The 17,225-nt window shown below is 36.3% G+C and overlaps 1 protein-coding gene across 7 annotated transcripts in view; it reads left to right on the forward strand.

Annotated features, from left to right (window-relative positions):
- The window catches only part of CCSER1 (coiled-coil serine rich protein 1), a 705,894-nt gene that overhangs the window by 438,897 nt on the left and 249,772 nt on the right, over positions 1-17,225 (forward strand). For 2 of the 7 annotated variants that reach the window (XM_068941559.1, XM_068941560.1), the window contains one exon: positions 7,646-8,906. The exons of 4 other annotated variants lie outside the window; for them this stretch is intronic. In XM_068941559.1, coding sequence (XP_068797660.1) covers positions 7,646-7,726 — 81 coding nt within the window. In that variant the 3' untranslated portion in view covers positions 7,727-8,906. Of the gene's footprint in view, positions 1-7,645; positions 8,907-17,225 lie in introns of those variants that run through there. One more of the 7 variants, XM_068941558.1, reaches the window with a different exon arrangement.

Below are 17,225 nucleotides of genomic sequence, written 5' to 3' on the forward strand. Positions count from 1 at the left end.
TGAATATTTAGCATGGTTCTTCTATTTTCTGTCATTTGAGCAGAATCCAACAGTAGTTGTTACCAAAGACTGTTCTGCAAACTAAGGTTGTAGTTCTGCAGTGATGTGTATCAATGTGCTGCTTCAAATTTATAAAAAGAATGGTAAATCAGTTGGTGCTAAATGAAAGTTTTGAAATGCCTTCCAGCATATTTTGTAGCGTTGGAATGTTCAAGACTTGTCTTCAGATATTCTTCTTAAGATAGAAAAATAAGTTTCACGTTTTTAATCAGAAAAGTTCTTGAATTCAGTTACGCTCGGTTTTCCTCTTAGATTCTTTCTTTGAAGCAAGGTGTACTAACTTTGTGGAGTTGAATACCTTGAACAGAAATCTATTACTTTAATAGTAATACTTGAGAGGTTTTTTTTAAGTACACCTATTTAGTATTTTATCTTTTGAATATTTTTCATTTAAGGTAAATGTAGCAATATTTTGCTCAGTGCATCTGTCTGCACTGATTCATTCTTGTGCATGGCTTGCAGAATATGAGCCTTTATGTTCTGCTGTGTTTTTATGAAATGGCAGCAGTGTCTTTTAGATATCTTGAAAACGTGAGGTATGTTTATTGATGGTGAAAATTCCAGGATATTAGCTAATACTTCAAAATGTTTTTTGTATGTTGTAATGCTATACCTCTTTCTACTGGGAAAAATTAGTACTTCTTGAGAGGTACTTCACTGAGCATCCTAGAGGGTGAATAATGGTTCCACAAAAAATGTGAGTAAGCGATTTGTAGGAGATTGTGCTTTTTTGTTGGCGGGGTGGGGGGGGGGGATTGGTTAATTTGTGTATGTGTGTTTTTTTTTTTTTTTAACTCATATGATTGGTGGTTTGTTTTGCTTTTTTCTTTTCTTTTTTTTTTTTCTCCTCACATATGTGGTATTTTATGCTGCGGTGATCCATGCTAGTAAATTACTTTTTTTTTCTCCTCCAGTTTTTGTCCCTGTGGAGTGGGGAGAGTTTTCTGTCAGTAAAATAGATTATTGCTGATCCCGCAGTAAAATCGGAAAGAGCAACACCTACCCTCCCTCCCCTCCCTAGTACAGTTTTTTGACTTGGGTCTGAGGTTAAAAAAACAAACAAAAAAAACCCAGAAGTTTCTTCAACAGTAGTGGCATGACACGTTTTTCAAGGCTTCCTGGTCACATACCTACTCTCTCATAGTTGGAATCATGTGTTTTCTTATACAGGGTAGTGCAATACCTCAGAAAAAGCAAATGAGGAATATTTTTACATGAAACAGCATACACACCTGTATTGATTTATCTTGCACAGAATACTTGTGAAAATTATGTCACAGGGAAGAGATTATGGAGAAAATTGAACAGGACTCTCCTGGAATGTGGCATGTTTACTGTGATCTTCGTAAAGAAACTCAAGTCAGGCTAGAATGAAGCAGAATGTGCAAGTAAATAGTGTGTTAACCTTTTTCATAATATTAAATGTTACAGACCTTTATTTATTAGATTTTGTGACTTCTCTTTGAAGAATGGATGTTACAGGTAATACTGGGTTCAGCTGTGTTTCCAGTGAAGTCAACTGGCGATTGGATTTGCATTCTTTTCTTTTATATGAAGTTTTAAAGAGAAAATTCTCTCTGATAAGTGATATCTGTAAATTAATTTATATAGAATTTGCTTTGGTGCATGTTAGCATGAATACAAGAATATTGTGCTAATGTGAAATTAGATGAAATAGTCAAACACAAAACAGGTCAGGGAATGCAAAATGCAATCCTCACCCCACCCATTATTCACACATTCAGGGAATACCATACACTGAGGCTATCTGATTAAACAGGTAAGCTGAAAATTTAAGTTCATTCCATCTTCGCTACAGATTTGTTACAGTAATGCCAGAGAGGAAAAAGGTCACCTGTTTTATTGCTCTTTAATGCAACTTTAAAAGCTATCTGTAATCAGGTAAGAGCTTTATCAATAATGGACGTTATTTCACCTATGTTGTACAAATGCAATACGCTTCAGAATGTAATATCACTGAAATCCTTGAATTAGAGTTTCTGTGAAAAGTTTGTTTTATCTTCTTTCCCATTTTTGTTTAAGTGTATAAGCTTAATAGTTCCGTTAAAAATCCTGTAGCTTTTTCGTAAGTTCTCTGTGATTCTGAGACTTTGGAGTTTCATGAAAATCAACCAAAAAAGTGACCACCTATCTTTCCAGTGTATTATTATGTCTGATGAAATTATTTCATTTTTCTTTTCTTCTGCTGTCTGCAACTTATGTAGTTGACTTTGGCCCTTCCTCCAATGCAGTTACTTTGAAATAATGTTAGTGTTTTAAGTTGCCATATGTAATCCAGAATATGTAGATTTGAATGCAAGAGAAAAGAGGATGTATAATAGTCTGTGCTGCGGTTTTGTCTTTGACAATGAATGTCCTAAGGCAGGAAGGAAGGGATGACAGAGTCTGAGATAGTGAGACAGGTTAGTCTCCAAAAGAAAGCAATACTCTATCTTATTTGACTTCTGGATTCTCCAGTAATTAAGAGACACTCTTCTTTAGCTTTGGAGTTGCGTCAATAGAAATAAGTGGAAGTTCTTGCTTTGTTTTAAACAAGAAATGCTTAAAAAAACATAAAAGTGTACAGCAGTGTCTAGCAAAAAAGGCTAGAGGTTAGTCTGCCTTTGGGAAGGAGTGGGGAAGAATGAAGAATGTTTCAGTACTTCAAAGGGAAGAAACGTTTATTTCTCTCTGTGAAGCTGTTTTGAAAAAGCGTAGACTAAGTATTGACTGTGAATGTTGTAGGTAAGTATTTGAGAGGATAGCAGAATGGAAGAGGACATAGCGTATTTTATGATTATGCAGTCCATCATGCACATAACATGATACTGGACGTAATATAATTAGCATTGGATTCTGACTATCAAACTGATCAGCAAGTTATAGGATTGTGGAGTCTTCTACAATATGTATAAATTGTTGGATAATGCTTGTGACATGTTTCTGTTTTCTCCCACCCAGAACTCTGAGATTTTTCTGATTTACAGTGCTCTAAAGCAATTTCAGACCAAGCAAATGGAAGCCGGGTGTGGTAGAAAAATCCAGCCGGGTGTGGTAGAAAAATCCAGCCGGGTGTGGTAGAAAAATCCAGCCGGGTGTGGTAGAAAAATCCAGCCGGGTGTGGTAGAAAAATCCAGCCGGGTGTGGTAGAAAAATCCAGCCGGGTGTGGTAGAAAAATCCAGCCGGGTGTGGTAGAAAAATCCAGCCGGGTGTGGTAGTTTACCTGTGAAGTGGAAGTAGTAAAGATAATGTTAATTGTGAAGAATCACTTGATTGACTAAGCTGAATGCTTAGTCTGTTTTCTGTATTAAAACCATCTAATGAAATAGTTGATTACAGAATTTAAAACACAAGTTTTAAATAAGCTTTGATAAGCAGGAGAAAAGTCTTCCATGATCAGAAATACTGTTGTTGCCTCCAGTGATCAAGGTGACCACTGTGCTGCTTGACTAAATTGCAAGTAAAATGTCAAGCCAGCTGTGGTCTGTATCGGGGACAAGACATTAGAAAGTAATTCAGGTTTTTCAGAAAGCTAACTGCTTCCTGCTGCAGACTGTCAAGAGCTGTCCACCTTATGGTTGTCCTAAGTTTGTTCTGTTTTCCAGAATGTCTTCCGAGAATCACTTAAAGTCTAACAGAAGGAACCATGTGCATAACAGGTTGATGGAGGAGACTGCTAAGTAGTAAACGATGAATGTATCTTCAATAATCATTCCCAGTTTAACCTCCTTCACTTTCCTTTATCTGCACAGACTGTTTTATTGAGAGCTCGAGTAGTAATTCTTCTGTTGGTCTGGTTACTAAAAAACAGCAGAAGATGAATAGATGCAGTCATTCAGCTTTGTGACGGATTACGAGATCATGTTAAGTGATGTACTAGAGTACAACTCTAGTAATGGCCACTAGCTAAATAAGTAGTCCGAAGTATCATGCAGGCATCTTGTAAACGCTCTGCAGCTTGTAGCACTGCAAGTAAGTTTTTATTAAAATGTTTCTTGAAAGCAGAATCAAACAATCACAGCACAATTCTCAATGTCTGTTAACAAGAGAATTCGGACTCAGCAGTCCTCTGCCAATATACAGTGTGTTTGGGTGAAAGGAATTTGTACTTAATTTGTTTCTCCCTAGAGCAAAATTTTTGAAGAGTTGGCATGATTTCCTCAATGTCTCTTCTGTGTTTGCCTTATGCTGGTATTATGGATTTGGCATCTCTGAATTGCTATTCTGTTTTTTCTTTGTCTCTCATATTGAGAGTAAAATTGATGTTAATGGATTTCAGGCTGGTCTTCATTTCATTCCCCATTGAATGAGAATCCTTTCCTCTTCAGTGGATTTTGCTTTTTGTCCTGTGCTTCTACAGCCTCGGACAACAAAGTTGGGTATTATTACTTCCAATTTGCTTACTATTTGTTTTTCATATGTAGAAACAAAAATTATGTTGGCTTGATGATCACTGGCATTGTGTTTACAGCGACGCCAGGTAACACACAAGTATCGTAAGTGTTGACTTACCTGTACTACCATGCGATATTAAAATGAGTAGATTCCCATGCTAAAATATTTTCAGGGTATTTGTCTTGTAGCCTACGCTACGTTACATTGTGCAGCGTGCCTCTTTCCCTCCCAAAGCCTGGGCGCTGCTGTCTGCACAGCCTCTGTGTTTCCCTAGTAGGGAGAGGAAGACCTGGAGGTGGATGACTGGGCAGACCTGCTCGCTTCCCTGTGCTGTTAATGCTCCTTCTCCTCCTCCCTTGCAAACAACGGGAGTGGTTTCATGGTTGCTGGGAGGGACTGTGTTGGGCTGTGCTGTCTATTTTAGGAAGGCAGGGGAAGAGAGTAACAAAGTGCTTGAACTTCACCAATTTTATGTAAATATATTCCTCTCCACAGTATCATACAGTTTGTTTCAATGTGAAATGGATTGCCACCTGAGACTGAAAATACATTCTGCCTCTGCTGTTTTTTTTACCTAGGAAACTTATATACATCCGCGTTGCATCTTACTACATTACTTTCCTCCTTTTATTTCTTATTTTCTCTCAGAGATCCTTTTCTAACTTATACAATGGTATAATGCAAAATTATGCCTAATGCACCTCTCTAATGTAAGTTTTTTTAAAAAATAAGTACCTTTAAAATCAAATAATCCATTTCAAATCTTTTCCTTGCTTGTACTACTGTATGCCTATCCATATTTTGATATCCAAGTTGTTTCTTGGCGTGCTTATTTCTTGCAACTTCCTCTAGCAATCATTTTTTCTTCTTAATATGTAGTTTCTTTATTTTCAGTATGAAATAACATTTAACAACTTCCTGTATGTATTGTGGATTGTTCTGTTTGTGCAAGTTCTTTCAAACCTTCTGTCCATTCATAGTAAAAGATTATGCTGAGATTTTTCGGTTTTATGATTGTCTTGCCAACTCTTGCCAAACATATAGCCTAACCATCAAATAGCTAGGCATTTGCTATTTGAGTTCTGTTTTAACTGTTAAGCTATTAACACTAATAAATTTCAGAAATAGTACTATTCACTAGGGGGATAAATGGTTCAAATATCTAATACTGAATTTGTCAGAGGATTCTTGCTTGTGCTGAGAGTTTGACATCTGTAGTAAAATGCTGAAAGAAATATAGGTTCTCATATAGTACAGATGAACTCCAAAAGCAGCTGGGTGCTAGGACAGAAACTGGGGCTTGCAGTGTGGAAAATACAGGCTTCCACTAACAGGTTGAATTCTGGGGTTGATTATCTGTAGGTATTAGGCATTTAGTTTTGTCATCTCTAGGAATAAAGAATAGTAAACTTCACATTCTGTAGTGGTGCTCAGTTAGTATCAGTGATGTTCTGCTTTGATTTGTTAAATGTAAGTTAACTTCTGGTTGCATTTGTAAAGGTGCAGTTTAAATATTTGTAGTAATGTATGGCTTGATGGTATAATAGTTCAACTTCCTGACAGATTAGAAACTAATTTTACCCTGTTGTCTCTGTATCTTTTAAAATTAAAATCTTCTAAAAATTTATTTTCCTGTAACACATTGTGTAATAAATGGGCAATGTTCTTCTTGGCTTGTAAGTTTTCCTTCTTCCCACTTATCCGATATTTCTGGCATACATTTCTTCTACCTTCATAGCCCTTGCTATCTTGCTTTTAAGGTACAATGAAACATGAAGTGAGGTACTCAGTGACAGTAAGTCTGATGACTACTTCTCTAAAACTTTTTGCTTATATTTCTTGGGGTTGGGGAGAAGAAGGGAAAGAGGAGAGGGGAGAGTTTTGGTATTGCTACTTATTCATCCTGTAAATGCTTTTTCCGACGATAGTACTTCCCCCCCTGCCCTTTTTCCACTTTAGCTTCATCACTGTCTTCTCCTTGCAGCTCTCTGTGAGTTACAGATAGCTTTTCACTTAAGCAGCTCTATCAGTTTGGTCATTTTTCTTATTTCCATATTTTTCCTTTGATTTCTGTTATTCTGTAAGTGAGCGTGACTTAACAAAATGTTATTGCAGTACTGTATTTTAGGTACACAGTTTCTACCATAAAGATGCAGGGTCTATATGAGGCCGTCTCCAAGTACTGAACGAACGGTTGTTCCTAGAATTAAAAGCTTACCTTTGCTATGTAAACGTTGACGTTCAAACCTATTATACTAAATAAATAAGTAGGACGCAGGCATCAAGAGCTTTCATTGGGTTTTATTTTGTCGAAATTGAACAGCCATTGTAGTCTCACTGAATCATGCCTTACTAACTCTTGTTTATGCATTATGCAGAATAGTAGCAGAGTCCTATTTATAAAGCCAGAGGATGGTTTGGGAAAATCTTAGCTGCATAGAAGACCTTTGAATTTTGTTCCTTTAATAGTTTGTTAAAAGGGTAAAAATTATCAAGGAAAAGTTAATTTCAACTTTTAATAGGTTATCACAAGGAGATGAGTTAAGAGCGTAAGAAGATGTGTTTAGTAATACCTGAATAGAAATTCTGAAACATAGCAATATTTCAGAGTAGGGTTTGAGCATGTTTTCTTAAAAACTAGAAAAACTTGCACTAAACTTGGGAAAAGATCAACTAGCAGACTTCAGAAATGAGCCATGGATAGCCACTGCATATAAAGCAACGTAGTTTAAAGCATATTAATTTGGGTTTAGCATGTTAGTATGTTTAAAATGAAGTGCTTTTTAATGAAGAATAACCTGCTCAGGCATTTAGATCATTGTGTGAAAATGTTTTCATGTTGTGTGCATGCTGCATGTAGATTCCCTCCATTAGCATAAACTAGCTCAGCCTGATGACTTTCTTCCTGTTACAAATATGGCATCTTGTTGTACATATCTGTTTTCTAACTAGAAATGTGTAATGCACAAGCTTCTGAAGACTCGTATTTCTGTTTATATGTATTGTCACTTAATTCCTTGTTAGCAGCTTTGAAAGCAGCTTTATTTTTACATGCCGCCTGCATGGACTGCTTATAGCAGTAATGAAATCTTTTCATTTAACTTATTTTGTGTTACCATCAAAGCATGCATTTTTAAGAATTCATTTCATTTCTTTTTTTCTTTTCTTTTCTTTTCTTTTTTTTTTAAGGCCCTGTGGAATTCACCATGTTCTGAAGGCTTAGTTTACAAACCTATCAGCATCTCATTGGTTCCATCACTGTTAAATTAAAAAGCAGCATCTGGATATTCTGCACTTACGGATGTAATTAAATACTGCTGTATATGAAATGAGTCACAAGTTACCATTGCTGGCGAAATTCTGCTACTTCATAGGCTTTGTATTACCAAAAGTGAAACATCAATTTTTTGCAGTAGTATCTTCATTGTTAAATACATCTATTAGTAAATTATTAGTAAGCTATCATGAAGTTATCTGAAATAAAATTCAATTATTCTTGTCACTGCGTCCACTGAAATCATCCTTTGCCGATTCACAACAAATAAGATCATAGTGCAGTGATTGTTGTCCCTCTTAGATTGGAAGAATGTATCTTCAAGGCTTCTAAATTGAAGGAAATAGTTTTAGGAACCTTTAATTTCTGTTTTCCTGTGGTAATAGCTCTGAACCATTTGTGAATACAGGGTCAACTCCTTTTAATACCATGCTATATTAGAAGAATGTTCATATTTGTTATGTTTGTAAAGATCTTTCGTTTTTATGCCAGATTTGAGGCACATTCATTTTCTACAGGGGAGTTTAATAAATGTTAACAAGGTCAGAGTTTACCCAGCTTCATCTGAGGAAATGGAAGATGTGATCCTGCAACATGCATTGATTTCCGAATGCCTTGGAATCATAGCGTTATTGTATTTTTGTTATTTTTTCCATGAATACTTCATTTTCTTAAGGGGCTTTGCCAAGATACCACTAATACGTGTGAGCAAACTAAAGGCTGCACGTGCTGGATGTTACTCTGCTACTTGAGTAGATAGCAGCCTTTGTGAAAAAAGAAAGTCTTTCCTAGACTATAGCTTTATTAAACCAGAAGTCATAAATAAAATGAAGGGTTCAGCACAAACCTATCACCACTGTTAGTTGCTTCAATGTTCCCTAACCATGGATTGTTTTGATCCACCTGGGAAAATGTTCTACACCCACCTGTGCCAGGTAAGATAAGAAAGCACTTGTACCAATAGTAAGCTTAAACGTTTCCTCTTAATGTGCCTCTTTGAACAGGAGGTGATACTTGAATCTCGTTATTGTGCTGTTTTGTTCGGGCCACATTGTATATAATAAGAATATTTGTTCAAGTTGAGCAACTGTTTAGCATTTGCTTAAGTTTCAAACAGAGGACCCAATACTTTCCCATTTAAAAATAAAGTATTACCTGTTCTCAGTTCAGATCCGCATAAGAATAATAAAGTCAACCAACTAAATATTTGCAGCTCTTTGAAGTGAATGAACTTTCTTCACAAATACTGTCGTATGATGTTGGCTGATTTCTGTATCACTGACTGGCTCTACTGTGTACCAGTATGCTTGCTTTGTCGTCTTTTGTTTGTCGTAGCCATCTTCAGCATTCTGTATGGTCCTTTCAGTCAGGCTTGCTGGATCTTCTTTGCGTGTATAGTTACAAAGCTCTCATATTTATTTGAAGCATTTTGAAAAAACAACTAAGTAACAAATGCATAACGCACAGAAATAACTGAAATGAGCGTGTGTGTATTATCCCTTCTGAACGTTACCTTCCTTTTTGAACTTCATCTGTTGCTGTTCTTCCTCCTCTTTCTTGGTACTTGAGATTTCTTTTGGTAATCACTGGCGAGCACAGAAATGCCAGCCTCTTGCTGTCTGCCATGCTTTCTTTTTTCATCACCCTCTTTATTCTAATATTTTCAGTCTGTGTAGGGTCATGTTATCTGGAAGAGGAAAAGCATTTTTCATTGTGGTGCTTTGGCAGAGATCTTTTATTCCGCTTGAAGCGGTAGATCTTGGGAATAGAGGGAGTTGTGAAACAACCATAATGTAAGCCAGTAAAAGGAGAAAAGTGGACGAAAAAACAATCTTTTCAGGTTTCAAATGAAGAGATAAATTACTTTCTTTTTTCCCAAATGAACAAACTTCTTATCTGTTCTTCCTAAGTCTTTGTGAAAGAGTACTTTAAATACTCAAGCAGCTAGTCTGTGTAAATACCAGCGTATTTCTTAACATCTCTACTAGGTGGCAGCTTATGTGCAGCAGTCATTTCGGCGAAAAAATGAACACAGCCTTTTTGACTTTGGAGGTGATGAGCATTAAAGATGGGATTCTAACTTTCCCAGGAAATTACCTAGCATTTCTGTTTTTGTGCCTTTTTTTTTAATTTACTTCTAGTTTTCTCTAATTTAATGGAACAGTATCAGCCAATAAGAAATTATTCAAGTTTCAGTTTTTACTTGTATAGCATCCCTGTAGGCTGGAAGAAAATCACATTCGGACTTCAAGGAGACACAGTCAGACCCCTTCATCTAAGGCAGATCAATGAAAAATGTACTGATCTATTTTTTCAGAATATCAACTGAAGCTTAGAACACATGAAAGTCACTTGATCTGTAAGACTGTTTTAAATGGCAAACTCTTCTTCAGAATCTCTCTTCATTTGGTATAGAGCAGATTTTCTCTTTATGCTGCCTTTGCAGTAACTGTCAATGCAGAAGTGGTAGTCAGATTTTTCCAAAATTCGTTTTCTTATGCTTTTCGTGAGGAAGTGACTAAAAATAGTTGACTGGACAATATTCTAAAATGAGAACGTGAGGCAATATAAAAGTTCTTAATTGCTGTAAAAAATTAGTTCTTTTGAATATAAAGGAGTAGTGAGGAAAAGAACTATTTTTAAAAAGAGGTATAACAACATTAAGTTGCATATGAGAAGAATTATGGCTGCTGTTTATCCATTGATGATTACTGTCAATTTGTTGCATCCAAGTTATAGAATAGGTTCGTTGAATTACCACCAGCTTGTTACAGTCAAAATCTTTTCATGTGCAAAAGGAACACACTTCATAAGCAAAGCCAAGAATTTACTGTTAGTCTAATTAAAGTCTTGGCAATCTAATGAAAGAATTATTATTTTTAGGGTTTGCGGTGATGCTAACGCTTACAACACTCGAAATGCAATGTGCTCAAGCATTCCAATACCTAATCCTTTCTTTGGAGATATACTTACTCTTGAACAGCTTCTGTGGGTCTGAAGGTCAGTGGCTTTAGATCCAGGTGGGAGGGAGGTGGAGGCTATGGCAAGTCCAGCATCCCAAATTCCCCCTGGCAGGAGTCGGATTCTCGTGATGATTTCTTTTGCCTTGTTCTGAGATCCACCTCGGATTTAATTTATGTGTTTGCCTTGCTCTTTCTTCATGAGCCTGTAAGCCTATATGACATTTTTGTTTTCTGTTATCCTTACAACAGGTTTTACCCCAGCTCCCAGGGGGTAAAGGAAGACAGTAATTGACCATTGCTGAGTTGTTTATAGCCTCGGGGTCTCTGATGTCTTCCAGTGCCTCTGCTTACAAGGCCCTTGCTCCTGTCCTATGCCTTTGCTCCTTTGTGCAGCATGTTGTTTGAAGGTCAGTTCAGTCTTTGCAGACTGAGTGCTTGTTAACGGTATCTACAAGCACATAGTGAAAGATAGGTGTTAAACCTCGCACTTGTACAGACTGAATGGCTATGTGAAGCAGGTAATAGTCACCTGGTCATGAGATAGTTGCTGTTGCAAGCTACATCAAATCTCCAGGCAGAACGAAACAAGTCTAGGTGAAAACAGATCTGAGGCCCGTCTTGTTAGCTTAACCCCAAGCCTGTGGCCTGTTACGAGCAACGTCACCGCTGTGTTTACTGGGATACGATGGTAAAATGTTAGTGCCAAAATATGTTGTTTTCATACTGAACACTGACATGGAACAAGTTTGGGGGATTCAGGAGCTGCTTTTTGTCTTTTGAATGGCAATTTCATGTTTGTTATTTTAACTAAGACAAGCTGTTCTTTTTCCACTTGATTCTTTGCAAGAGAAACCAAATAACTGAAATTTGCTTTCTGCACTTTTCTCCGGGGATTTAAGTAGATGAACAAGGTTTTTCCAAATGTGCGAGTGTTCTGCTGTTTAATATAGCACAAGAAGGAACAAGTGGAAATTGAGTTACTGGGTTTAAACTAATACAGGTGCAAAAATGGTACAGTTAGAACAATATTCTATGGAAGATATTGAGAAGGAAGAAGAGTAATTTTAAGAATCATAAGCTTTTGGAGAGGTCTCAAAAACCTGGGTAGAATACGGAAGTAGAAAGGTTGCATCGTGCTTGAAGAGAGCTGGGATTTTTTCATGTCAGTTTTTAAAATAAATTGGAGAACTTTGATATAAGTTTAGAAATATTCTATGAATTCAATTCTCACAGTACTGGAGAGAGACACAGAGTATTTATTTGCAGCTAGACTTTGCAAATTACTTTGAATCTTTAATTCAGTTCAAGTTCATCTGTATCCAAAATTTCCACAGCTTACAGTGCTATTTTAACAACCCCCCTCCCCCCAGCAATGATGAGGCATGCTAAAAATGGTAGTGTAAAGTGGAGGTTTGACTTCTGGGATCAATGTCCATGGATTATACGATGTGTACAGCATCAGACAGTTTTTAAGAGACCTTAATTTCAGTATGCACTGAAACCACTGTGTGGAACTGCTAGGAAAATCTATCAGCATCAGTAGATTAGAACCTTGACTCTCCCAGCCAAATTACTTTTTGTTTTTAGATTTTCCCATAGTTTTCTCCTTCTCCTTCCTTCTGTCTTTGAAACTTTCAAACATGTAAGTGTGATCTGTAACATCTACTTTATCATTGAGTAGCTAACACCAGAAAAAAGCAAGTAAGCAAAAGAATCGATAAATAACGTAGTAGGATCTTGTGTCTACAGTACAGGAACTGTCTAACGAAGTCTGCTTGTGTCTGGGTTTCAGTTTCTCATTATTGCTTGTTCCCTTCTGAGCTCTGTCACCATGAGTTCTTGTAAATTTACCATATTTTAACTAGGTTTATCTGTGAATGAAGTATGCTGCTTTCATTGACTATATTTCATTTAGAGAGTTACAGTAGATAATGACAGAACCCAGTTATATTGGTGCAGTTTAGTACCTTCTGACTAAGCTAATACAAGGAGAAAAATGAAAACATGCATCTTAAATGGCCAATGTAACATTAATAGAAGTCGCTAGACTGGTCAGAGATTTTATGGAGTTCAGTTACATGTTTAAATGTAACTGTAAATTAAAGAATTGTTTGTGACCCTTGAGAACAGCGGGAGTAACATGGGTGGTTGCTACGTTGAGCAGAAGCTGGGAGATGTAAGATGCTGGATTATGGATAATATGGATAATAATTATTGATTATATTTAAATTAGTTAATGCCCCTAGTCTTGTATATTGAAATTGAATATTCTTGGAAGATACTGCAGAACCAGTGGAAGTGTTTCTGGCCACATGCATAGTTTAGCAGGGCTAACAGGGAATTGCAGTGATGGTGGTTGTGATAGAAAGTCTACACTGATCAAGACCTTAATCTTCTGAAACAATTTCAATATGAGAAATATGCTGAACAGTATAGAAATTAGTCTCTAAATTATTTCACTGTACCTCAGTATGTGTTTGGGCCAATAAAGGATTCTTACAGCTTGTAGTGCTTAAAACAGATCTCTAAAATAATTTGAAATTTAATCAGTGTTTAATCAGCTATTTTTGGGCATAGGAGCTTTGTGCACTGTGAAAGGGATGGAAATTTTGTTGTTTTTCTTAACTAGTTGGGAGGTCTGTGGCTTAGCTACTAGAGATGAGTTTATCTAGTGTTAACCAGTATTTTTTTAGGTATGTTTATGTGATTTGGTAATTCAAGACTGTAGTTTAAACTTCTCAGTACGCTTTAGACTTTTACATAAAGCTTAAAAATGAAAGAGCATAGGTGGATAAGGTCAGCCTACTGTATATGACCTATATTATACCAATAATAGAAATGGAAAATGCCATTTCTATCCTTGGCCTGTTACTAGTACTTTTCTCAATAGAAATGTGCATCTAGGCTGTATACCCTGCATTCATTTCAATACAGTGCTGTTTTAGTATTCATTGATTCATTTTTAGTAATAGAAGTTTCTGCTGCTTAAGAGTCGAGAGAATATTGATGTTAATGATAAAACAGTAAGTAGCAGCATGGAGGGAAAGGATTACAAATGAGATTTGAGGAACAGTAATAAGTTTCTTTTGTAGTTCACAAAAAAGCAATAAGTTGAAAAGAGAAACTACACGGATACCAGTACTAAAACGAAAAAAGTTTGATTTGCTTACTAGCAAATGTATCACAAAAAACCCCACAGCGGTAGGAATGCATAATATGCATGCGTGCTTATTAAATGATGTAAAGTTGAAACGGTGCATGAGCTAGATGATGTTTTTAATGCACGCACTAGGGACCTGAGCTTCCTAATACATAGGCATTAAAAAGTGTACACGTGCATACATATTCATTTAGCTGTCTACGTTCTATATTGTAGCCTCTTAAATGAAAGAGGAGAAAAGACCAATGTAGGCACAAATCTGTTACAGGAATCTTGTCAGGTGTGGATTAAGTTTGGATTGAGACAGACTCTTTTGGCAGAACTTCCAGTGTTGCCTCAGGTAAAGAGATGTTTTGTTACTACAAGTGATATAGCTGGATGTTGTATCTGGTGTGTCAGATGAACCATTAACCTTCATGAACCTCAAAACAATTAACCTTTCTGAACTACACAAGAATTGGAATTTTATTTGATAGTTGACAGGATAAAAATTGTTAGGAGTATTGTATCAAATTCCATAAATACTGGCCTTCTTTCTCAGTAGTAGGGAGTTAAGAATGAGTGTTTGCATTAGCAGTTCTTTGAGTGTAGGTGGGAGTGTATTCAGTTTATTTTGGAGAAACTGCCGCTGATGCTCATTTAACCATAGACTCTGAACATGATCTTAAATGTCAGTGGACAGGCTTCATTTAAAAAATGCAGAAACAAGTATTTACTCCATGTTCTGCTGGGATACAGTCTTTCCATGTTTTCCTTCAAAACAATCTAGCAATCAAATTTTGCACAAATAAGATTAAAGATTGCCTGTCTTTAAGAAGGCGATGCTGTCTTTATTTTGGTAGTGAATATTGCTATTATGGAAAATCTTTGACCTAGTAGTGTGCCATATTGTTTTTTTAGCTGTTCCATGTATGTGGTGATTCTGCTTAATCGCGTTCTGTTAAATTTGTACAACGCTCAAGGTATACAAGCTTGACATCAGTCAAATAGTTGAAGAGCAGCTACGTTTTACTTTCCAAACGTAGGTCACAAGACTCTGTGGTAACTGCTTCACAAGCATCCATAAAACCTTAGCAATTTAATCTGTGAAAATAAATTACTTGGCCCCCCCCCCCCAAAAAAAAAACTGCCTATAAGAGACATGAAAGAATAAAAATTGTGTATGTACAATGGTTGTGCTAGCTCTTGTTTTGCCTGAGAAATATATTGTCGACTTTCGTATCTGTCTCTTTTTTAAAACTATAATTTCCTAATTACAGGTATGAACCCAACAGTAACTGAAATAGTCTAAAAATTGCCTGGTAATGGCACTCGTGATTTAAATGATGTGCCTGGTAAAGTAACACGGGCAAGTAGTGTGAAATACAAAACAAGAACAAAAACAGTGAGAACAAGGAGGAAAAGAAAACCCCCAATGAATTCTGAGTCCGCCAACATCCATTCAATATTTCCTTTAATTGTTTTAACATTTCCCTTTGCAACAGAAGCATTCAATTTCCAGAGAGAGCAATGGATCTGTCTTCTGAAGGTCTTTCTAGCTCCATGCTCTTTCCCTGATGTTGATGAGTAATAGACATGTAGGAAAAAAAAAGGGGGGGGCAAATGTTGTGTGGTATGACTACCGACTTCACCAAAGGACATAAGGGTTTTTTGCCACCAGAAGCTTGATAACTGCTAATGGGCCTAGTCTCTTTAATTCTCTTATGATCCTATATCTTATTTTGGTCACTACACTATCCCTTAAGTTTTTTTTGTTGTTTTTTTTAAGTTTTATTCATCTTTATAATATTCACTAAATTAACTTTCTTCCCATCATCTGTAGTGATGATATGACTAATATCCAGTTGTCAAGCTTTTTAATAGATCATTTTTAGTAGTTCAGTGTCATTGTAATTCTGAAGAGGAAAGCTATTGTCTTTATGACTTAGAAGCAGTTTAATTAGGTATTACATATATGGGGCATATATTGCCAAAATAAGGTGCTGAATGCTTGACTCTAAGAGCTTTTTATAGTCTCTTAAGCAGGAAAGGAACAAATTAGTTGGCTAACTAAAAAACAGGAATTTTTTTTTTCTGCCTTTCTTTCCGACTTGAATCTCTTGTTGCCATGTCTGCAAATGTCTCTTGCTGTTGGGAATATTTTGAAATTCTGTTAGTGGTGGGGCTTTTGTTCTGGCTCATTATTTTCCCCTGCTGTTGCTCCTTTGCTCGTTTCCTTTTATCTAGCTGTATTGTTTTTATTCTCTCTCCACATTATGGTCCCATTTGGCTCATCCTCTCCTTTCTTTCTTTTCTATAAAACATCATTTTTATCGTCCATAAAACATGCTCCTAAACTTTGACAATAACACAAACCAAAAGTCACACTTCTTTTAACTTCTGTTTTTTCTCAATTTTTTTCTTATTTTTAGAAGGAAATGATGAGGTAGAAGGCATTTAAGGCAAATTACCTATACAGAATGCTTCCCGGGGAGTAGGAAGTGATATTTTTCCTGTATTTAAGAATGCTAGCTGCTGTGGTCAAAATGTGCTTTAGAAAAAAAAAAAAAAAAGCCATATTCAGTTATGTGGATATTAAGGTAATTTTAAACATCTTGTTAGATGTCTATAAAATTGTATTGGTTTCATCCCTCCTGTGTCAAGTAAGAAATTCCTGTAAAATTTGATTCCCCGCCCTTTGATTTTCTTGAATGCGTAATCTCAGATTCTGGTTCCTTCTTTTCAAAATCAGATTTAAAAATTTTAAAAGGAGATGATAAAAAAGACAACAGAAACCGTCACAAAGTTAATCTCAACATGCATTACACTTCAGGTATTTTCTGGTAAAAACTTCAAAACAAAGTGAACTTGTCTATCGTCTGTGAAAGATTAACATCTCTGTCTTGCATGTGTCTGAAGTGAGAGTGCAGTCAGCCTAGTAGCGGGTAGATCTTTTACCCTGTCTCAAGGTCTAATGGCTTGTTCTAAGTCTTTCCTCTCTGAAGCCTGGTCCTGGGCTGTCTGATCACAGTGGACCAATTTGAATTTAACCTGGATTCGTCCTGTGCCTGTTTTGTAGCAAGTTTGAGTTCAGCAACTGCATTCTGTCAATGTGATTATAAAGGCAAATGAGAGAACTTCACCAAAAAAAACCCAGAAATTAAAATTTCTCGAGTATCTAGTTTTTAGACTACCAGAAGGCTTAATTTGCATTAATGCTTTGTAGTACTTTATACTTCATACTTCAATGAAATTTCAGTAAGCCTTGCCGCTGTTCTGACTGAACAGACAAAAATCTACTTGAGTGTTTGTTATGGCATGCATTAGTGGAATATCCCATGACAGTAAATCAAAGGGTATAGGGAGAGTATTGACGTGGTATATTCCTCTTTC

This window comes from Struthio camelus, chromosome 4 (genome assembly GCF_040807025.1).
Source record: "Struthio camelus isolate bStrCam1 chromosome 4, bStrCam1.hap1, whole genome shotgun sequence".
Taxonomy (NCBI): domain Eukaryota; kingdom Metazoa; phylum Chordata; class Aves; order Struthioniformes; family Struthionidae; genus Struthio; species Struthio camelus.